At 40.7% G+C, this 25,184-nt stretch overlaps 1 protein-coding gene across 2 annotated transcripts in view; it reads left to right on the top strand.

Annotated features, from left to right (window-relative positions):
- Positions 1–25,184, top strand: part of EGFLAM (EGF like, fibronectin type III and laminin G domains) — a 122,018-nt gene that overhangs the window by 9,577 nt on the left and 87,257 nt on the right. For both annotated transcript variants that reach the window (XM_075184226.1, XM_075184225.1), the window contains exon 2: positions 20,802–20,911. In XM_075184226.1, coding sequence (XP_075040327.1) covers positions 20,802–20,911 — 110 coding nt within the window. The remainder of the gene's footprint in view (positions 1–20,801; positions 20,912–25,184) is intronic.

Here is a 25,184-nt window from a genome sequence, read left to right as displayed (position 1 = left end):
ATGGGGAGATACTGGCCCCTGTGGCAGGACAACAAGAAAGAGGGACATTTCACTGGATGCGTGGCCTGTATAGAACCCAAACCATACTCTTTCAATATACATCTTTACAATGGAGGCTCCCAAGTATCTTTTGCCTCTACAATTCCAGTCACATTGCTCTGGTGGCTCTGCAATGCAGAACCCCTTCCCCCCACACACACAAATCCCTGGTGGCTTTACAGTGCAGACCCCCCCATCTCTGGTGGCTTTACAATGCAGACCCCAGCCCCCCAATCTCTGGTGGCTTTACAATGCAGACCCCCCCCCTAATCTCTGGTGGCTTTGCAATGCAGACCCCCCTCCCCCCCAATCTCTGGTGGCTTTACAATGCAGACCCCCCCCCCCCAATCTATGGTGGCTTTACAATGCAGACTCCCGCCCCCAAATCTCTGGTGGCTTTACAATGCAGACCCCCCAAATCTCTTCTGGCTTTACAATGCAGACCCCCCCCCCCTCCTCCAATCTCTGGTGGCAATAGAATGCAAGCCCCAGATTTCTGGTGGCAGTACAATGCAGACCTCTATCTATCAAGGTCCTGAGAGCCATCAAGAGGGTATGACCATAGTTCCCGAAATTTCTGGGAGTCCTCCCAGATTCCCAAGAGAGCAGTGCAACCTCCTGGGTCCTGGACACAATTAATTAAATGATGGGGGCAGGGCTTATGACGCAAATCACACGTCATTGTGACTCCGCCCACTGCCATAATAGGCTAGAACGGATGATGTATGTTTAGAGGGCGTCTTGAAATGCCAGGATTCGCCAAGCCCCACCCCTACACACCCACCTGCCCCGGCATCTCCTAGAGGCAAACTTGCCAAAGCTGGGCAGTATGGGTATGACCGCTTCCTGACATAGCTTTTAATTCAGTACAGTTAGTAGAGGGGAGATACAGAGGTACCTCTGCTATTCCAATAAGCAGCAAAATCATCTTTATCGCCACTTTATTAATAAAAAGGTTGACAACTCACATATCTAATAGCTGTTATTTAAAGGTTCTTGCTTTTGAAAAGCAGAGTAAATACTTTACTATGTTTTACAATACTTTTGGCCAGTATGAAAGTTTCTACAAAAGTTCATGTATTCAAATCAACAAAGACATAATGTTCTATGTGCAGAATAATTATGGTTTTTACAGTCACAGAGAATTAACATATAAATAGAATATTTTCAACTTACACTTCAAAATTGCCCAAATGATTCCACATTTTGAAGTGATACTGTCTGAAGTCTGCACTAACAATACACCTAAAAGCATTGTTGCCTTTAAATTGAGGAATCTAGAAATAAAATAATTAAAAGTTTAATCTAATGTGTTGAGAATCTGCTGTTTAGTGCAACCTTGTGCAAAAATCCCCAAAAAGTACAATGCATGGACAACCTGCAGGGTATAAAGTGATTGCAAGTAAGTATGACATTTTACAAATCATTTCTCAGCGCAATAAAAAATGTTTTTGTTTTTTTTATTGGAACATTTTAAAATTTGTGTTATTTGTTTTAGAGCACACATGGAATAGATTAACTGTTGTTTTTTAAGCTGGGTATAGACTTATACAATCTTACGTCAGATGTGATTTCTGTAATGATTTTACCAATGACTGAAATTCCAGATGATCATGTCGATTTATGTGTACACACCTACACAACTTACCTTCAGACCCGTGATCTTAATCTCTCATAACCATCATCATCATCATTTATTTATATAGCGCCACTAATTCCGCAGCGCTGTACAGAGAACTCATTCACATCAGTCCCTGCCCCATTGAAGCTTACAGTCTAAATTCCCTAATATAGACACACACTCACACACAGACATAGACAGACAGAGACTAGGGTCAATTTAGATAGCAGCCAATTAATGTACCAGTATGTTTTTTGGAGTGTGGAAGGAAACCGGAGCACCCAGAGGAAACCCACGCAAACACGGGGAGAGCATACTCCACACAGATAAGGCCACGGTCGGGAATTGAACTCATGACCCCAGCACTGTGAGACAATGGTGCTAACCACTAGGCCTTCCACAGAGGCACCATCTGCTGAAAAGATTTTGACTCTGCACACTGTACAGATATCTGCCTACACTGCTGGCCATGAGTGCGTGCACACTTCCACATTTGCCCGACATCGTTGCAACATTGATCGTGATTTTTCGCAAGTTTACAAAACCAAATCAAACTGTACGATGTGCATCAGTACGATAAAACATGATGGTGGGAGCGTACACACTCATGCAGTCTCTTACCAAACGGTTGTGAATTGTGTGATCGGCACCATAATTGCATAGATGTGTACCCAGCTTTAACGTGGTTGTCACAGCCGCCCCTGTTTTCTCCCCCCCCCCCTCCCTCCTTAATTGTGTACCCTTTATCAGTCCCATATCCCCGGGAACTTTCACCTTTACCAGACACAGCCAGGCAGTGACAGCGGGGTACGGAGACAGAACTGTCAGAGAAAACTGGGACACTCACATTCTCATTCACCATGTATATTGTAAGTGTGACTGTCCAGTAATAAGATACATTTACTCCAGGCCAAGCTGCTGGAAAAACTGGGACTGGTTGTCTTTCCCCTTTCTACCAGGGTTCTTTTTAAAGGGACTAAACAGGAATTTGTCCCAAGGGAACTACCATTAGACTACATAGTAATGGAGCCTGTTAAACAGTGGGGGTCCTATAAAAATAAGAGGGACATGGGAGAGTGTCCATAAATATCTAATGACACATTATCATCACCATCATTTATATAGCACTAGCAAATTCCATAGCACTCTACAATTGGGTACAAAGACTGTAATAAAACAATAGTGGTTAATACTAGAGATGTTCACTGACCCCCATGTTTTGGTTTTGGATCTGGATTAACTTTGTGTTTTGTTTTGGTAAAACTGCCCTCGCGTGTTTTGGTTTTGGACCCCATTTTTTTCTCTCTAAAATCATATTTTTTTATTTTTTATTTTTTATTTTTTTGCTAAATTCACATAATTTGGCTCTTTTTTTTTTTTTTTATATCCCTACATTATTATTAACCTCAATAACATTCATTTTCAGTCAATTTTTGTTAAGTGACAAGAGCAGCGCTACCCCTGTTTCTGTATGAGCAATGGCACTGAGCAATGTCACTGGAGAGGAGAGTGGCAAGAACACTGCTACCCCTCCTGTTTCTGTGTGAGCAATGGCACTGAGCAATGTCACTGGAGACTGGAGAGTGACAAGAACACTGCTACCCCTGTTTCTGTGTGAGCAATGACACTAAGCAATGTCACTGGAGAAGAGAGTGACAAGAACACTGCTACCCCTGTTTCTGTATGAGCAATGGCACTGAGCAATGTCACTGGAGACTGGAGAATGACAAGAACACTGCTACCCCTGTTTCTGTGTGAGCAATGGCACTGAGCAATGTCACTGGAGACTGGAGAGTGACAAGAACACTGCTACCCCTGTTTCTGTGTGAGCAATGTCACTGGAGACTAGAGAGTGACAAGAACACTGCTACCCCTGTTTCTGTGTGAGCAATGGCACTGAGCAATGTCACTGGAGACTGGAGAGTGACAAGAACACTGCTACTCCTGTTTCTGTGTGAGCAATGGCACTGAGCAATGTCACTGGAGACTGGAGAGTGACAAGAACACTGCTACCCCTGTTTCTGTGTGAGCAATGGCACTGAGCAATGTCACTGGAGACTGGAAAGTGACAAGAACACTGCTACCCCTGTTTCTGTATGAGCAATGGCACTGAGCAATGTCACTGGAGACTGGAGAGTGACAAGAACACTGCTACCCCTGTTTCTGTATGAGCAATGGCACTGAGCAATGTCACTGGAGACTGGAGAGTGACAAGAACACTGCTACCCCTGTTTCTGTGTGAGCAATGGCACTGAGCAATGTAACTGGAGACTGGAGAGTGACAAGAACACTGCTACCCCTGTTTCTGTGTGAGCAATGGCGCTAGATCTCCTGGGGAGGGAGGTACTTATGGAATCTAAAACCTGCGAGATTCGACAACGCAACAATGACGTTTGCCACGATTCAGATCCGAGGGCGCGCAAAAGTAACGAGACGGCTCGCAAGCCTACTCTGCTCCCCTAAGTTCGGGTGGACTCGGTTTTCAGAAAACCGAGCCTGAGCATCTCTAGTTAATACAGACACAGGTAGGCCCTGCCGGCAAGCTTACATTATCTTCAGTAAAAAGACCATGCTTAATGCACCCCAAATCCTATCGGTAAACTATTTGATCCTGTGATTTCTATGCGTCTGCTAGTTTTCCTCAGTATAAAGGGAATGTTATCCTACAATAAGTGACATTATTCTGTACTTGAACACTTCTTCAAGAAATCACGTTCAGATATTTTTTCCATTGTGCCGCCAAATGTGAAGAATTATGAGGATATTGATCTAATGTGTCTCAATGATAAGTGACAGATGCGGGTCGGACTGAGAAATGGTTTCTCTGACGTGAATTCTGTTCGTGCGGGAAAGAAAATTACAATGGGAAACAAATGGAAAACAAAGGGGTGGACTCGCAACAGGAAAGTTTTACTGTCTTGTTTGTTCTCAAGCTAGACTTGAAACAAAGTTTTTTAATTTTCCTTTTAATTCATTTCCTGCTCGTGGGTGGATAAAAGTCTTTGTGGGGACCATTTATTCCTATGACTGTGTTAGAGGTCTGGCTTCAATCTGGTATTTGTCAGGCGAGCCACAGTAACGTTGTAATTCCGACAACTGGAGAAACGCACTTTGTATCATCCTGTAGGTGCCAGGAGACAAACACCTATTATGCTCATTCAATGTGTCATTTTTATGTATTCAATTAACAGACACTGTCCACATAATATCACATTACATATATGAAAGCCGATGACGGCAACACATATGCAGATTTGTTGATCCATTCACACACTACTAAATGTCCATCATTTCACAGGGCCATCCCAGATTTTGAAAATTTGTCCTTATAATTACCTTAATGATACCCACATCTCCAAGAGAGCATGGATTTGCTGACCTTTTGGGGTGACCACATAGCTACATGTGACAGTATGGATGATAACTGGAAGCCACAGACTGAGAGTTAGAGAGTGGAAGGAGCAGGGTCCCCCAACAGCACAGTGGTGATATGCTCCTATCAAACTCTGCAGGATAATTGTGGTGCCGAATGCACCTCTATATAAAATTATATACATTCATCCACATTGCTAGCTCAAAAGCATAGACTAGCTCAAATCCAAGGAGACTCCAATTAGGATCTCAGATTGCAGTAGCGTCAATCCGCTCAAACATATTGGCACTACAGCAGTTTGTAGTCCTAATTGGAGTCTCCATGGACATGAGTCTTTGTGACCCATACAGAAGAACATTGATTACTAGTGAGCTTTGTATTGTAGGTTATGCTTTTCTTTACCAGAACTCCTACATGTACTGGGAAGATCCACATCTGGGTCAATGAGGGGTGATATCTATGATAACGCAGTATTTCAGTAACCATGAGAATATTTGTTGGCTAAAATAGTACATGCAGCATATTTCCATGCAAAGAATTATGTAATGTAGCAGATGTTTTACTTAAATGCAATCACAGTTTTAATCTTCACTTGGCAGATGGTTAATTTTGCCAATTTGACTTTATCCTTAAAGGATCATTTTTCCATTATCTTGTTTGTTTTCAGTTTCTCCCATAAGCTGCTCTTTTCTGGAGAGGAAGCCGGGAACATTCACGATATTAATAACTTTATCAATGATGAGCAACAAGAGTATAATGTACCTAATCTACATTTCATACAATGCAGTGTAGCCAATCCCATGCTGACAACCTTTTTCACTGTAATAAAATGACCTGTGCAATTACTACAGAGATATTCTCAGCAGCCTATGCAGAGTCAGTCTTCACCTAAAATGTTTTGGGGTTTGTTTGTTTTTTTATTAATGGGGCTGGTGTTACAGAAATGATTTGCTGGCCACACTCTCCGATATCGGCAGCGATTGGTCCCGAGGTGAGCTGATAAAAACATACTTGCCGATTTTTAGCTTTTTAATTCTGGGAGATCCCAGAGTGGGCCATGGAGGGAGAGCAATAGGAAGCGTGGTGGGACAGATTGCGTAATTTTTTGGCCCCACCCCATCAACGAAATTGACATTTTTACGCAGCAGTGGGCCAAAATAAGGCAAATCCCCGCAAATTGCGTAGTGGAGGCTTACATCCTTCGCACGTCACTAGAAAGTGCGGGAGATTTGTCTGCTCTCCTGGGAGACCTACCTGGAATTCGCGAGTCTCCCAGACATTCCGGAAGAGTGGGCAAGTATGGACAGGAATCTTAATCTTAATTAGGTCATTATCTCGGGGGTTGGTGATTGCAGTCAGAAGATAACTGCTATTGACGGGTGTGGCTAGTCATCTTCTAATCACACTTAAGCTGGGTACACACTACATTGTTTTCGTCCAATAATCGGCTCAAGCAGCTGACATACGACCGCTCGTTCAAAAGTCGGGTCAGTGTGTACAGTGACACGATGGTCGAAAGTCTGCCCAAATGGACGATTCTCGCCTCATTTGGTTGGTCGAACCGTTTAATATTTTCGTTCCAATCTCGTTTCCGCTGTGCAGTGTGTATAAACTTCCGACAGATCCACGACAATCCTCAGATACTTCCTCGGCCTGGGGGGCGTGTGGATGTAAATTTTTATGTCAATCACAGTCCCACGAGGTGCGGAATTCGCACATCACTGTGTTTTGTATCAATGTATATTGCACCTGTCTGGCTGCAGACCATTACACTTGTGTAAAGCACGTGGGTTATTACCCTTTGTGTCTATGTCGGCAATATATTCATATTTACTCTTTATACACTTATACCTTTATAACCTATTAAAGCTATATTAACCTTTATTAACTTATAATTGTGAATTACCCAGAATAAACCACACAGTGTTCAAGCAATATTTTTATTGCAAGAAAAAGGTACAAAAATTGTAACACACACAGCTGTCTGAAAGATCCGCATGATAAGTGAGCGCGCCCAAACCAATCAGAGAGCTGAATACTGCAGAGTATTATTTTTAAGGTATTTTTAAAGGTGCTACTGGTTTGTGGCAGAACAGGCCTTGATGTCGTTTCTATTCCCTTTGATTTCTTTATCTACGAAACAAGGAAATGAAAAATGTTTATCATTTAACTTCTATATCTGTAATTTATATTCTACGACATAAATACTCTCATTTTCTCACCTTTCACACTGCTCGAGATCAGTTTATATTTATATTTTGGTCCCTGTGGCGAAATCGCAATAATAGCGGGCTTAACCTCCGAGCATTCTGGAAAACAGGCGCCATTTTGGTTATTATAACGGTACAGGTATGTGCCCAAAGCATTTAGTTGTCTACACAAGTTCACTGAAATACCTTCGTGTAGAACTACTTTAGTATATTTTTCTTGTTCAATTTTTCCTTGTTTGCTAACATTAGTGGTATCAGTGGTATAAACAGGCCTTCTCACTGTTAAATCTTCGTTCTGACATAAAGAATTAGGTTATAAATTAGCATTTTACATTTCTTTATGTGACACTACATGTACACTACAGGTACACTACATGTGCTACTGACCTTTTTTAATGTCGTTGTCGTCCTGGTTCAGTACTTTGACCATCATCTCCACCTCTCTTGGGCTCATTGGATTTGCTCTTTCCTCTTCTCGAGTATCTCCATCCCCCACCTTAACTTTTCCAACATTTTTTGGCCCTTCCAGCACCATCTCTGACTCTGTCTCCGTCTCCATAGCTGCAACTTCTCCTGACATCTTCTCCTTACCCGCAACCCCCACTGACATCTTCTCCTCACCCGCAACCCCCACTGTCACTTTCTCACTCGCCATCTTCTGACGCTCCTCGGCGCCAAACAGGTTCCTCTGTCATTTATACACACAGACATGGGCGTTCGTTTGTGCTGTGGACCAATCAGCGATGATGCACGCCGAGAATGGAGCATTCCATTACATATGAAGGGGTTTTTATTATTAGGGAATATTCATTGCATTGCACTTTAGCAGTTAAATGTTTTTCTAAATTTAATGTATATTACTAAACTTCAATTTCATAGAAATTAAGGGAGTTAACTATAGCTAAAGCTCTGCCCCTTTATACTAATGTCTTTGGTATCTCGTTACATTTCCCGCAAATGTCACTGCTGTGTGTACGAAATTTAAATCATTGTTCACGACAACATGGCTGTAAAAAGTTGCTAACGGGACGTCCGCTCTTCCCTTTCTCGTCCTAAACAAGGCTAGTGTGTATGCAGTCCATGGACCGAGCGATCGGACCATCCATCGCATGTAAAATTGCTCGGCATAAAAAGTTGGTCGGAATTTCTGTAGTGTGTACCCAGCTTTACAAGCCCTAAAATATTCCTTTTTCCCAGAGGGGGAGTATTATATATAATCCATGCAAAACCAGGAAAACAGTAAATTGTGTGTATTATTTAGGTATTATTATTAATACCTCAATCTTTATTTCCTTGTAACCCATGTAGTAATTCAGATCTTGTACAAGTGTATGATGCCACGCTCTTTGGTTGATTCGGGCAATGTGTACAGCTGGGTACACACCTATACAATCCTACTTCAGATGTCATTTCTCTAACTATTTCACCAACGGCCGACAGTCCCGATGAGCGTTCAGATTCATGTGTACACACCTGCACCTTTTACCTTCAGATCTGTGCTCTTCATCTGTCATAAGATCTTTTTTTCTTAACAGATGGTTAACTCTATACACAGCCTACAGATGTCTAGCTACACTGCTGCAATATGTTGGAGGATCTATCGGCAGAAGTGTTGAACAGACGATTTTTGATTGTGATTTTCGGAAGTTTAGAAAACCAGGGGGTAAATGTATCAATCTGCGGGTTCTTCAACACCCGCGTGTTCAGCCTCTTCCGCGATAAAATTTCAAGCGGCGCTGCATTGTAAAGTGAAGTTAACCCTTTACAATGCAGCGCCGCTTGAAATTTAATCGCGGAAGAGGCTGAACACGCGGGTGTTGAAGAACCCGCAGATTGATACATTTACCCCCAGATCAACAGATGCGATGTGTTTTGGTACGTTAAAACATGATTGTGGGAGCGTACACACTCTTGCAGTATCGGTCCAAACGGTCATTAATTGTGTCCAATGTCTGAATTCTGCTTAACTCTTGGGAATTATTTTCATGTAAATATGTACAACCAAATCCTCCACAGTCTTCAGTGAATAAAAAACACTTTATTCTCCAAATAAAACGCTTCATTTGAGGGTGTAGTTTGGGCAGAACAGGGACGGGGTTAATTTGGCACAATTTCGTGATTCTAAATATTGGGAGTGCTAAGGACAAGTGCTGACAATAACTGTCTTTCCGTTAAGTTCATAATCCACCTGCAGAAACTGTAATGGTCCTGTTTAATGTACCGTGAGTAACAAAGAACCAGCTCTCTGATAATTGTATCCTCAAATCTCCACTTTCACGCATTTCATAGGAATTTTGAATATTTCACCAGAAAAGTTGTGATTTAGAGAGCCCCGGGTATTCACATCTTACTGGCTGACCTATTGCATTTAAAGTTACATGGATAAGCGGCAAAATAAAATAAATTTCATTCTAAAATACAGTGTCAACAATCACATAGGTAATAAATGCTTCGGAATGAACGGAGATCAAACAAAAACTTACAGAGAATCTCTTTGTAGACAAACTTGGAAAATTAATGTTTTCAGACAAGATTTCCTAATTCTGATCAGTTTATATGTCTTTAGTTAATTGGTCTATTTAAATACTACTAACTTCTGGATGCGGTATAGGTTTTATTATAAGGTTTGTGTGTCATAGTGGAGATACACTATCCATAAGCATCTGGTAAAAACTGATTAAGAAGTCATAAACAAGTCTGGCACCAGAAATTGCAGGGCCCAGTACAAATGTAACAGACAGGCGCCCCCTCCTTCCTTCCCCCACCCCACCCCAATTTTAAAATTATTACCCAACATTTGCCCACCCCCCCTGTTCTCTTCAGTTATACCCCCTCCCCGTCCCTGTACCTATCTAACCCCTCTGCTTCTTCTTTCGACACCTCTCCATTGCCCGCGTTGTGCCATTATATTAGTTACATGTTGCCAGCGATGTTGCAGGGAGTCTCTCTGCCTTATCGCGGCTCTCTGTTCAGTAGCCAGGCACCTAGGGGTCTTGGACTGGAACAAATGGCAGCAACCGTGGGGCCCTGGCATCTTGGGGATCCCGCCCACAAGGGGACCTACTGCTATATCCTTAATTCCGCATGGAGGCCTCTCCTCACCCCTCACATCTCAGGAGCAGCTGGTGCCTAGAAATGGAGCCCGCTGCCTCCCTTAATTCACTGCGGAGGCCCCCCTCCCCTAATACGTTTGTTTGGCCCAGGGCTGGTGGGGCCCCATGCTGCGGTCCCTGGTCATATATAGCTATTGCGATGTAGAACCTTTGCTGGTACTCTGTCTGCCCTGCCTTTATCCTACACAAAAAGTAAGAAGAGGAAAATGTTTTTTCTGTTTTCATCAAAGTGCGACGTTAAGGATGATTTGGTTATCGCTGCAATAATAATCACTTATCACCACAATTAATCAAGAAGATATCGATGAGGCAGCAGAGCGAAACCCAGGCAATACTGCCCCTGGGAGGTTAAATTACCGCTCCACCAGGTGGTTTGCGCCGTTTGACTATGGAGGAGGTTCGGCAGTTTCAAAATAGATTAAAAAATGTTAAGAAAAATTAATTATTTTAAAATTTATAATCATTATAGTAACATAAAAATGTAAATTTGCATTTCTGCTTATTCATATTGTTGAAGTCTACCTATTAGGAGCTTGTCTTCATGCAGTTCTTGTTCATTGAAAACACCGGTTTTCACCTCCAGTAGGACTATTCGTCCTTTCATAAATATGTCCATAAATCTGTAGCTTAACAGCGGAATGAAAACTTAGCACATTAATCACTATGTGAGAATCTCAATGCTATCAAGTTTTTGTACCAATGGGACTCCTGCTGTAGATGGTTATTTAAGATTTAGCCATTTATAAAGACAATAAATACATTGACTTCTTTTTCAATAATATTTCTCTGTTTTGTAATTTGTCTCAAGTGTGGGTTTGTTTTTACTCAGTTAAAATCAATTAAACATGTTCTGCTTAAAAAGTTCTTTAAGCGCCTGATTGTATTGTTGGCTCTGATTAATTAGTAGCATGAAACCTGCATGGTTTTATTCTGTTTTGTTTGTATTTTTATTATAAATAAATGGTCCCGAGAACACTTTTTTATTTTTTATTTTTTTTTATTGCACAGATATTTATTTTGATACCGGTTTTGGTGAATGTCCCTTTGTATGTTAAGAGGTTCAGTACTGAGAAAGAGATGGCTGCCTACATTTTTAGGGAAGATATGGTCCTACATCTAAAACATTTACAGATTTCACTCACTGGGAACTGCATATTTGTCAAATGTCCCTAATTTCCAGAGTCGGTCCCAAGTTTTACAGATCTGTCCTTGGAAATGGGTGGGTTTTTCAGAATAGATCAAGGGCTAAATATGTCATACCTTCTAAAAAGGAAAAGTGGAGATGTTGCCCATAGCAACCAATCAGATTCTAGTTTTCATTTTCTAGAATGTACTAGATAAATGACAGCTAGAATCTGATTGGTTGCTATGGGCAACACCTCATATTTTCCTTTTTAGAAGGTTTGCTAGATCTACCCCCAAATGAACAGTGCAATTCCTCAGTTTCTATATATTGAATCCTATATTCTTATTCCTAGGGCCTTGTAAGTTAATAAGTATTTGTTAGGAATACTTAAAGTGCACATAAATGACATCATAACATCATAACCCACACTTGCCAACTCTCCCGGAATGTCCGGGAGACGCCCGAAATTCGGGTCAGTCTCACGGACTCTCGGGAGAGCAGGCAAGTCTCCCGCATCCCGCAACTGCCTTTCCAAAATGATGCGATTCGCTGCATTTTCCCCAAGCCCCCCCGTGGCAAAACTGCATTTTTGCTCGGGGGGGCATTTGGCCACGCACCGCCCCCTCTCGCCCTGCAGTCACGTCCCTTTCCCAGAACAGAACTTGCCGAAAGTAGGCAAGTATGTTATAACCAAGGTCAGTTAAAAGATCTTGATGAGCATTGGCAGAACTACCATTGGTGCAGCAGGCACTGTGCACCGCAGATGCAGAGGGTCGGGGCCCCGGTTCCCTCCTCCACAGCTCCCTGCACTGGGGCCCACAGCTTGCTAGTTCCACCTCTGTTGATGAGGATTGTAATGTATGGATGCCCACCTATACAGTAGTGTATTTGATATGCCTAGTGCCATCTGTATGGTAATGGTGATACTGAAGTAAGACTATTACACTGCGTGGATTCTGTTCATGTCAGGAAAAACAGCGCTTCTACGTTAAGGTAGATAAAAGTATTACAAGACTTTAGTATGTGACATCTTCCCAGAAATGTAAGCCTCTGGGGCAAGGGAGAAAAATGACTCGTCCTTGCCCTCAACTTTAACCAAATCAGCACAAAATATTAAGTTTGCAAAGTCCTAGTTACGGCCTTGCTTTTTCCCTTCAACAGTATACTCTTCCTAATAACATGGTGCCCACGGCTGTTGGCTCACACTGGCCCCGCTGTGTGTCAGTTTGGGGCAGTTCCAGTGAGTGCAGCTCATCAGATGGCAGGTTCTACTCACTGTGACAGAGCACCGATGTGTGCAGTGCTAACGAATAGGAAGTACTAGGACCTGTCATTGGTTATTAGCCTTTTCCCCCGGGTGTTTACTTCTCCTACTGTTAATTCTGGGCAATTGGAGTTATATATATATATATATATATATATATATATATATATATATATAGTTGAAGAAGGTGATAACCAATGACAGCACTCGGTGCTTAGTATTAATTGGTAGAACATTTTCTGGCAACTGTAATGGCCTAGGTGTGAGCCATCCAGGCTCCTATGGGCATACTCACAGATCTCTATGCTGGACACTGGTCTCTATGTCAGGAATATGCTGGACATGTGATTGTATTCTGGACCAAGAGCTAAACTGTAATCTTCAAATTCTCAAAATACTAATATTCAGCGAAGACAAAACAATTGTATTCTATATAACAATTCATATTGAAATCAAATATACTTTTTAATGGTAAGTTGCCCTGTAAATTATAATAGAAAAGTTCCAAAATATAAAAATTATCACCTATGTTCTCTAGGGGTGCCAGCACATCTAGGATTCTTATGCTGACCACAGGGTGGCATGCTGGACAAGAGGATATATGGGTACATGACTGTGCTCCATATGGCTGTATACTGAACACAGGCCTATATGCTGGACATTAGAGTGTTATAGTGGACATGGGGATATATAGTATGTTAGGTAATTGGGTATGCTATGCATATTCCTTTTCTTGCCCTTTGTCACACATTAAGAGGTCTGTTTAACGTTGGTGGCTAGTGAACAGCAGTAATTATCATTTGGTATCGCTGCATGTCCTGGCGAAATACCCACTCTTAAGCAATCACAAAAAAACCTTTACTGGCAGCCTAACGCTGTTGGCGAAAAACAGATGTGACCCCCTGTGGCTATTGTACATGCGCGGTGAGGGCCGCATAGTGATGGTATACGGCGAGAGATCCAGAGCAGTTTCTCCTTCGAGGATGAACCCCATTGAACAGGTAAAGTAACACTATCTTAGGCTGGATTAGTTAGTAGTCTCCAGAGAGGTCTATGGAGACTGCAGTATCCAGAGGAAAATAAGCTAAGGCAGGAGGAATATCTGATTTCTCCTGCTTGATGTATGGAGAACTGCGATGGCCACTTTCCAGAGAAAACAGCTGTTTGGCACCTCGTAGCTTAATAAATAGACCCCTAAATATGTCCTGTTTTGCTGTGCAACGTGATGCATAGGGTTGGCTGGTACAACTTACACACAGGGGATCTGATGCTGATTTGAACACATGTTGGGCCCATCTTGCTTCCAAATAGCCATCTGTAAATAAAACATATTTACACCCATATGCACACACAAGATGTGTCAAGCTCCGCACCTGTAACACATACTTGCCAACTTTTCTATGGTCCTCTCCTGAGGGGACGTAAAATAAAACTGCAGATTGTCCAAGGTAGTCCTAACTTTCAAGAGGTGTTTCTGGATTCCAAGGGGGTGGGCCACCCTCCCGTATCACGTACTCACTTTCTTCTGATGTGGGAGGGTCCTTGACTCAATGTGACGTGAATCTAGTTTGTCATGGCCCCGCCCCCATTGTTCAATGATACATCTCACATCTTTCCACAGTGGGGGTGGGGCCATGATGAGGCACATCACACACCCCCTTCCCTCGTAGATGTTCTTTAGATCTTCCCTCTGGGATTTTCCATATAGAAGGTTCGGGAAAGTGTCTTTTGTTACCACCATTATCTTTCTATTTATACCATGCATAAGGAGGACAGAACATAACATTCCCTTTACAATATTTTACTGAAATGACAGCTAATGGCTCCTGATAAAAGAAAGTCTGATAGACCATGGAACATGTTTTTTCCCCCCCCCCTCATTAACACAGCAATATGCTGCTAAAATTGTGTTCATAAATAATGCCATTAGAGAACATCTTTGCCCAGTTAATTATTAGACCGGTATGCTGAAAAAAATATAGTTGCGCAAAGGAATAATTTAATTTTATGATATAATCTTGACACTATTCCAGAGCTGAGCTCCTTGTATAACAACTGCATTTTTGTCCCAAACAAAATGCAATTAAGTACTTTACCAATATTCAGCGAAGACAAAACTTTTGTGCTGTAAACTCACATGACCCCTCTGTATGAGTTCAAGTTTAATAACAATTCAAATTGAAAGAAAATATATTACTTTTTAAAGGCCAATCTCTGCCTAAATGAACAATAGGAAACTGTTTCACAATAAAAGTAGATCTACAATCAAACTGGATCAAATAATCAATACATCCAAAGTCCCATTATTGTTGTTTTACACGTTTAAATTTTTAAGTATGAAAATGATCCCCTATGTTGGTTTCATTAATCGGACATACAGTATAGTGGCGATCTGTGGCCTATTCAGTCTGCTAATGTATTTGTAATTTTCTTCTAACTGTCACACTTTCTCCCCGGCTTCATCATGATCAGAAATTGGTACCGCTGTTTTAGATTTATTGAGTTTTTATTAGCAAAATATTTCTATTAACTCCGAGACATCAATATTTTGTTTCCTTATTTTATTGGTTGATATTATTGGCATTTAAAAAAAAAATTATGGCAAAGAGCTGAGAATATATACCCCCAAGTGTTGTTATTTTGTGGTGCACAAGCAAAGAGAAATATCTTAATTGATTCTACAGAATGTAGTATTAATCTATTCACCATTACTTAAAAGCACAACTTTATTTAGAATTACTTAAACTATTGTCTTATCACTATTTAAGTAGAGATGAAGGGGTATATTTACTAAGCTGCGGGTTTGAAAAAGTGGAGATGTTGCCTATAGCAACCAATCAGATTCTAGCTGTCATTTTGTAGAAGGCACTAAATAAATGATAACTAGAATCTGATTGGTTGCTATGTATGTGTATGAAGGAATCCATTATGTCACCTATTCCTTGTAAATACTTTCCTCCTACAAAATGACTGCTCCTCGTCTCTAAGCAATGTGTACACTTCATCATCATCATCACCATTTATTTATATAGCGCCACTGATTCCGCAGCACTGTACAGAGAACTCATTCACATCAGTCCCTGCTCCATTGGAGCTTACAATCTAAATTCCCTAACATACATACATAGAGAGAGAGAACACTTTAGCAGGTTTTCTTGGGGGAGCTTTCCTGTAGACAAATCTGGCCCTTCTCATACAGACACAAGCTTGGTATCAATACCTCGCAACAAATATACATAGGTCAACTCTGAGGTACTGATGTACTACACATCTGACTCATGAAAAGAGCTGGTTTGCACGTCCAGAAGCATTTGTCGAGAAAATGTCAGGGTTTTATTATAAACCACCTGAGAATGGAAAAAATAATTGACATGTGTGTGAGAGTCTGGAGTTTGAGAGTTATTGGTTACCTATGTACGAAGGGCGGCTGTTCATGGCACCATTCGTGGTATGTTTTATACCAAAGCTATGCGAGTTGTGGTTGCTTTCAGTGCTGGAATTTGCAGTTCCTCAGAGACCCGCCGGTAGCCCATGCTTGATTTACGTAAACATTGTTTGTCTATTTGTTCTTTTTCATCATCATCACCATCACCATTTATTTATATAGCGCCACAAATTCTGCAGCGCTGTACAGAGAACTCACTCACATCTGTCCCTGCCCCATTGGGGCTTACAGTCTAAATTCCCTAACATATACACACACACACACACACACAGACTAGGGTCAATTTGTTAGCAGCCAATTAACCTACCAGTATGTGGGAGGAAACCGGAGCACCCAGAGGAAACCCAGGCAAATGCAGAGAGAACATATAAACTCCACACAGAAAAGGCCATGGTCAGGAATTGAACTCATGACCCCAGTGCTGTGAGGCAGAAGTGCTAACCACTAAGCCACGGTGCTGCCTCAAGATGTTTCATTCAAATTTTAAATGGATGTCTTTAAAACAATGTAATTCCAAAGCAAATCTTTAAACTTCCTTCCAGTTTTCTTCACTCCAGATTATCCATCTCCAACTTGCCTGAGTTATCTTATCCCAGCGTGTTTCTCTCTTTCATCTGACCAGTTGCTTTAGGATAGGGGTCTGTTCTTACAGCTGACATAAAGTTGGCAGTAGCAGGAACCTCTGCTCTAATGTAAACAGGTCATATCCTAGAACTCTTCACTTGTACTAGTTAACATCCCTGACTGAGCAGGAGCTTAAGCCAATGCCCTGGTTTCCTGGGCTCAGGTTGTGAGGGCAGCATCCAAACCTCTCATTTATACTACGACAACGCTTCCCCCGTGAGCCAGTGAGGTCATGAGGGCCAGCAAATACGACAACTGTAAGTGAAACTTTAACAACTGTGGACTTAATGATGAGCGAATGGCTGTTTCATTACTTCCACACAGGTAATTTTTGATATCAGACTGTTTAAACATAGAACCTGGAGCCTCCCAGGCACTGTTGTTCGCCAAATCACCCCGTACACACAGCTCAGGAATATTCAAGATTGAAAATTGTTACCTTACAGCTTATTATGTTAATTTAATGCCGCATGATAGGAAGTCTGCTATGACAGCTACCCGGGGGGTGAAAGTGAAGGCTGCTTAGCATTTAGTGCGTATTTGGTTCTTGTATAATTCAACCTGTGTTGACAGCTAAATCTAATACGATGAACATGTCAATTCACTTGACGTGACCAGGGCGTCCTCACTATTTATTTCACTATATATTGGATCTGCCACATGTTGTATATGATATTAGAAACCGTACAACCTCTATGTAATTCAGTTCTATTCACTTTTATTTACATTTATTTTTATTTCTGTTTATCCCTTTCTCTTCCATGTTTGATTCATTATTCCCCAACTCCCTCTGTTTCTTTTATCATGTTTAGTGTTTGTATAGTTCTCTCTCCTCAGAAAATCAACGATCCCCTCATGTCCCTCTGGTAGGACACTAGAGCTTTGGAAAACAAAGGAAAATTTATTTTGGGTAGTTACTGTAAAAATATAGAATTTTATGAGCAAAAGCAACTTCCTCAACTGTGAATGGAAAATATAACTGAACTGAAATCTTAAAAAAAAAAGATAAGGGAAGATTTATGTGAGTTTGTCTGACAGATGTTGGGATCCACAACTTCTCTGCTAACGATGTTGCAATAGCACAAGTAGAAAATACCTTAACGCATTTTGCAGGTTTTAGGTTCGTACAAGGTCCATTCTTGCCCAAGTCTTACCTAGATCAGCCTCCAAGAATCTCTTAACAAGTAGGCGAGTGTTAGTACATGGCTTATGGATTTCTGTAGGCTTACATCAGCAGCTTAGCCATACCTTCACAATTACACAGCGTTACACCAACAACGTACCACACACAGCCACTCTACTTTCCGAGACTGAGTGTAGGTGAAGACTCTACAAGGTGAAAGCAGAACATTTGGACATCGGTCACCCCATAGTGGTTGAAAAAGATAGAGCAAATGAAATTTACACCGAGTCATATTAATAATGAATTACTATCTATATCCATATCTGTGCCATACAAGTGTGTTTTGAGGGATGTGCAAACTGCTATGTAAAAAAAAGCAGACAGACCTTAAACTGAATAGACCATAGGGATGGTTGGCTTGGAAGGTCTGTTCTCTTACGAATGTCCTTCATCGTTAAGAAGAAGAGCCTCTCTCATAGACAGATTTTATTTCTCAAACTCTCTTGCCAGAGTTGAGGCAATCAAAATTACTGACGTTGGGAGAATACGTTTGATAGCAGTCCATGAAGGGTTAAAAGAAACATCCATAAATGCTGATGAAATTAATTTTAAATTCCTATTTCTGGTCATTACATTCTTTGAAAACGCGATAAAATGATAAAATTACATTTTACAAGGTACCTATCCCCAAATCAGAAGAGCCAAATCAGTCAGATAGGAAGTATATTGCTTAGGGTACTGTCAAATATTCACTATAGGAAAATCTTATCCTACTATGAAACCACTCTGGGTGTAAGCAATTTGTGTTCAGTTTCTTGGTAGAATTTATCGTGCTTCTCTTAATGAGTTGAGAGGCTGTGGGAGTATGGAATTGTTTAGGATTCACCTAACTCTTTAGTGCGCGATGTTGAGTCATAGGACATAGAATGTACTTTTATTTTCTCTCAAACAGTATTTGTAATTCTACAGGCTGGGGAAAAAAACAAGCTTTTTAAATAAAGATTTTTCATTTGAATAAAAGTTCTATTTTGTTTTCAAAGTAAGATTATTGACTTTTATCCTGATTTGAGGCAGCTCCTTGATGACCAATCCTATAGGTCAGCCCAAATGCAGCAATGTAGGTGGCCAAGTTGGACTAGATTCATCCATTCAGCTGAGAGGCTGAATCACTGGTGCCTGTCAGAGCGATCGTTCAATAGGGATTCTATTCCTTTTCACCATGGTTGTTTATGTTTTGCGTTTTGAAGTCCTTTAATGTTGTTTAGTAACATAGGGCCTTACTCATGTTCAGACAAAGTGCATTTGTGTAGCATATCTTTCATGAAATAGATGCATGCAATTTATGTCTGAACACAAATGACATATTTGACTTGAGAGGCAGAACATGGATGTGCAGGACGGACTAATGTAGGCGATGTACAGTGAGGGCTTGCAGATGCAGCCGATTTAATTGCTGCTTTTCTGGTTCATTTGCACCCACAATTGGGCAACTAAAAGTGATGACTGTGATATCATAAGCTTTTAATCTAAAAGTTACACATATGCGTACATCTAATTAGCTCAAAATATGTGTATACAATTCAGCATAGTTGTCTACTCTGCCGGAATGTCCGAAAACTTACGAATTTTTGGGAGTTCTACCGGACTCCCGAGAAAGCAGGCAAACATCCCTGCCATCTTCATTGTTGAAGTGGGTGGGGCTAGACGCACCAGGCGCCCCCTTGACGGACCCCCTCCCGGACAGCTGCTTTCAAAAGTAGGCAGTAAGATACCTTATTAAATAAAATGCATTGTGTACACAGTACGCATTAAAAGCATCTTTATTTATGTATTTAATGTAAAAATAATTTATTAACCTTTCTAGAAACGAGTATGGAAGAGCGCACTTGCGCCTAAATTAAAATAGAGATGTATCTTGAGATGTGGTTGGATTTGACTTAGGGGACAGGGTTTGGTTTCCTCCTCAAGTTAGCCCTTTGGTGTGAAAACCTGTGATCTGGGCTCTGGTACTGTGAGCGGCTTTTGGCAGGACCATTATGCTTGACTGTTGCTTTACAATGGAAGGATTGTGATCAGACACACAGGAAAAATCGGAAAATGCTACAATATTCAGTAAAAGATGCAGTGGGGTGATTATCACTCTCTTAGGAAAATAGTTTCTATACAATAATATCTCACACACACATAAAATATACAGTACATGGACCTTTAAGAACATGATGGAAGTGCACTGCGTGCGTCCCAGGCAGACATAACCTTTATCTAAAGTGTCCGGTACCTACCTCTTCATCAAAGAAATAGCCTAAGTTTTCATTATTGACTATCTGCACAATTAGTGTTATTTTGTTACTGGATGTAATTCTCACCATCCAGACTTTTCCTCTGGGCTTTATAACTTAACATTTGTAGAACAAGAGCATTGCAAATGCAGATAAATGACATTACAACCAAGTTCGAAAAGCATAGCATAAATGGCTATTGTGGTCATCAAATGTCTACCTAGAACGTATTGTGTGTAACCTCCTGAGATGCATCTAGTAGGTGATCCTGGGAAGTAGTTTAACATGTTGGCAACTTTGCTCTGTTCCTGAGAAGGACATGAATGAAGCTGTGATTTGTGGACAGTTACGACCAGATCCAGGCTGGTCAGGTATGTAATCTATGAGTAATATGGTACCACAGAGTCCAGTTCTCCCAGAAATGGATCCAGGAACATGGGCACCTGTTTCTCAGATGCTTCTACTTTAATATTAGACAGGGATAATTTTACTTAGTGTAGAAATTTGCATTTATTTGGAAGTGAAAATGTTGCCATACTGCTACCTGTGTAACTTTATGGTTCTGTCCATTTGTCTTTGAACAGAGCGGCTGGGTCCTCCGCTAGAGATCCACCTGGACGCTGTGAACTGCACCGCCTTCAGTGTACAATGGAGAATGCCCAGACAACATGCCCACAACATCAATGGCTACACAGTAAGTAAACAGATAAATGGACAACTTTAAAAAAAAATCTAATACTTGGGCCGCAGTAAGATGTTATTAGAGATACATCACAAAGGGATAAACAAAACTATGGATTCCTGCACAGTGTGACAAGAGCAGAGATTTGCAGTTTGTTTTTCCTTGTATAACATTATCAAGTGATAATAATTGATGGAGATGGGATATATTTTCAAAACCGCTCTGTGGAGTAACCACCTCATTCAGGCTTTTCGGATGTTTCTCCAGCAGAATTCGGCCTTAAGCGTCTTGGGCGGAATTCCCATGGAAGTCAAATCACAGAATAGTAGAATGAAGTCAGACTATAAACTCAGCTCACTAAATATTTAATGTCGGACTGGCTTTTTTTTTTGCATAACATTTGTTTAATATTTACGTACTACACACGGATGTTACTTTGCTGTAATCTTCATATTGATGGCTGAAATCCCATTTTTCCCAGTTTTGAATTGTTATACGGGAGCAAAACTGTATACACATATGTCCGTATATATTTTTTTTTTGCTTATCAAAAATGTGAATGTTTTTAGACCTGGAGAGGCGAAACGGGGGCTGGATCCTCAGATGTGCCTTTTAGTGGGTATATATTTTGTGGGTTTTGGAGGACTGGTGTAACAGCATTGATGATGATGATGATGATGATGATGATCACCAGCACTGTCCTCTCCAGGTTGGGCGATTGCCTCTTGACCACCCCCAGCTGATGGTACTTAATTCTCATCGTTGTTATGTTATAGGAAGACGCGAACATCTACTCACCTTTCTTAATTGACATTTCCATTTGGTCTACTGCAAAAAGAAAGATTCTCATTTGATTTTTAAAGGGGAAAATAACAGATGTTTTTACTTAATTTAATTAAAGGTGTATTTGGTATTTGTATTTTGAATTTAACTGTATACTGTACTTTATACTAAAAATGCGCTGTTCACATTTATTAATAACTGCTAGGACAGTATTCTCTCCTGTGTACATGACACGTCATTGCAGTATTATATTGTGTGCGCTTAGGGTACTGTGACTTTAGCTTTTACTACTAACACTGTCATGCTGCTTCTCTATACCATGTCTACGTTTCGTTTACGCCATCTCTGTGCTATCATGGACCAGACACACTTGTTACGCCTGACGTACACTTGGGGGTATATTTACTGAACTGCGGGTTTGAAAAGTGGAGTTGTTGCCTATAGCAACCAATCAGATTCTAGTTATTTATTTAGAACATTCTGCAAAATGACAGCTAGAATCTGATTGGTTGCTATAGGCAACATCTCCACTTTTCCAGACCCGCAGTTTAGTTAATATACCCTTAGGTGTGTAATGTGGATCTTCTCCTTACGTACGTTCTTAGCGCACTGCGGATTAGCCATTCAGCAGAACTGGAAGCTTGCGTTGCCGGGAAATCGAACCTCTGTAAAAACGACCCGTTCAGCAGAGAAATTTTGATTAACATGAAATTCCACTGCAACTTTCCCATCTCTAGTATTTAGGCAAATGTCAAATGACAGTCTGTCAGTACGTTCCAGCCAGCGCATTGAAATGGAGAACTATATTAATGGGAGAGAGCACACAGATCTCACTGACAACTAATTCAGTGTCTTGTTAGTCTCGTACAGCAAGACCCACATGCAGTAGAAAGTGAGTCTATAAATGAAATACTGGAGTTGCAGTAAAACACGTTTTTGGGATCAAGATTTTGAGTTTAGGAGATTTCAGACACCTTTTATCAAAGTGCGATACATGCAAGCTGGCTTGTGCAAATGTGTATATTATTTATCCACCTAGGGCCTTCATAGGTGCACTCCCATGTACCTCATTCTGGAACTGCCCAAAGAACTTCAATCCGTGCTTATAGGTACCTGCAACCAAGAGCCGGACTGCAGATTGCCTCTGCCGCTAACAATGCCGGAAGCCCCAGGCTATTCAGTCCTCCTGCAGCAGCAGAATGCACCTCACCAGTGTAATGATAAAGAGATCATCGGGTAGCATAGCTGGGTCATCCATTAGTCTACCTAGGCTCTTGCCTAGGGCTCAGTGGGCATTGAGGGGACCAGATTACACATGACTGTTTTTATGTTGCTTTATTGACAAATGGAGGCAGGAAAGGGGGACCAAATCGGCATTGCCTAGGGCTCCATGGGGTCTTACTCTGGCTCTGTAGGAAAGAAGATCCTCCCCATATTAGCTGCAAAGAGAGAGGACAAGTACAAAAGAGGATAGGTTGTCCCTTTAAGGTATGGATATAATTTGGGCTGTTACAAACTACTCTTTTTTTTTTTTTTTTTCATTTACTGGTAACATATATATAGCAGCTTGTAACCCTGTAAATTATTGTCAACTTATCTGACATCAAGCAAGTAAAGGATGTGACCTAGTTTAGGTCCCATCCATCAGTCCTACAAGTGGAGTGAGCTATCTAAAGTAATAGAGTAGAATGTTTTATAGTCGCAGCTGATTCCCTGGCTGCATTTTCTCATCCTCTTTGAAGCCTCACGGGCAACATATTTAAAACCTATCTGCATAAACTACGGGCTCTCGGATAAATTCAACAAGAAACAAAACATTAAGAGACAAGGTTAATAAATTATCGGGAGAAGCGGCAGTAAAAATTAATTGTACACACGGCCCTCAGGTATTGGAATTCGCTACAAGTGAGAGACCAATTACATCTATTGATGAAAAATTAAATCATAAATTATAGGTGCTTGATGTTAAATGTGCAGGGGAAGAAATTTCTTAATGGCGATGACAGCAATGAAAGGCATTTTGCGTGCAGGAATCATTAGCTCCATAGCCACATATTTTTTCTTAGATGGAATGTGAAGGATCTGTAAGGCAGACCTGTGCCATTTATTGAAACAGAAATTGAGTTTATCCTCTGGAGATAATACTGAAAAGGAGATCGGGGTCTCGGAAGACTGTCCTGCTGCAGTTTAATGACAGTTTCCATCTAATTAGTAACAATGGGGTAGACAGACTAATCAATAAGAGGATGTAGCTGCAATGAGCTAACCGAAAGATGAAAATAAAAAGGACAATGTGTATCTTTAATGAGAAAAAGAAAACTTTTTGACTGTCTATTAGATAGAAAATGATAGAAATGTTACATAACATGTATCTTGTATACCAGGAAGTGTAAAAAAAAACAACCATTAGATTACCCAACATTGACTTCAAATACACATTATGTGTTATTGTGGACTTGAGCACAAAAATGTATGTGACATTGGGCCTGATTCATTAAGGAAAAGTTAAGCAAAAACTTGAGTAAGTTTTCTTACTCAAGTTTTCTGGATCAAACCATGTTGCAGTGGAAGGGGTGCAAATTAGTTTATTATTTTGCACATAAGGAAAATACTGGCTGTTTTTTCATGTAGCACAAAAATACTTGATAGCTTATTTGTACACTAAAATGTAAAGTTGATCTAGGACACGCCCTACTCCAAATATAATTCTGCCATCACATTTAAAATTTACCTCCCCCTCCAATGAAACATGGTTTTGCCTTACTTACTTACTTACTTACTTACTTTTGCTTAACTTTCCTTAATGAATCAGGCCCATTGTCCATAACTTTGAAATGACTAGTCAGCAATAAATTTGTCACATTTTTAGAAATATATTATTTATTTGATTCTTTTTATTCCAAAATAAGCAAAGCATCTACTCCCATGAAGAACTAGTACGCTGTATACATGTGTATATTAAAATTCCCCTGATTTTAATATTAAACATTATTATCACGACTATTATAGCAACAACATATTACGCAGTGCCTTACATTGAGGGTATCATGTTATAAATGACTTGGTACAATAGGTAAAGATGACCCTGCCCATATGAGTTACAGACAGGTCATGTTTTCAGGATTTCTGCCTGTAGAAACAGGTGGAATAATTACTGTCCCAGGCAAATCAATTAACTCATCTGTGCATCATTAAAGAAATCCTGAAAACAGGAACTGTTGGTATCTCTTGAGGACTGAGTTTGGGCACCTCCTGGTCTAAACGGTTTGGGGAACACTTGACTCATAAGGTAGTGGAATAACAATTGTATCTGCCAATCATTATCCTTTATATAGCCCCAGCAAATTCCATAGTGCTTTACAACTAAGAGCAAACACAGTAACAAAACCATACTGGGTAATACAGACATACAGAGAGGGAAGAAGGCCCTGCCCGCAAGCTTACAATCTATGGGACAAAGTATGAGTGGTTACTGTAAGCAGACTTGGTGTAAGAACAATGG

The sequence above is a fragment of the Mixophyes fleayi genome, chromosome 1 (assembly GCF_038048845.1).
Source record: "Mixophyes fleayi isolate aMixFle1 chromosome 1, aMixFle1.hap1, whole genome shotgun sequence".
In the NCBI taxonomy this organism is placed as follows: domain Eukaryota; kingdom Metazoa; phylum Chordata; class Amphibia; order Anura; family Limnodynastidae; genus Mixophyes; species Mixophyes fleayi.
This window is presented reverse-complemented; position numbering and strand designations above follow the sequence as displayed.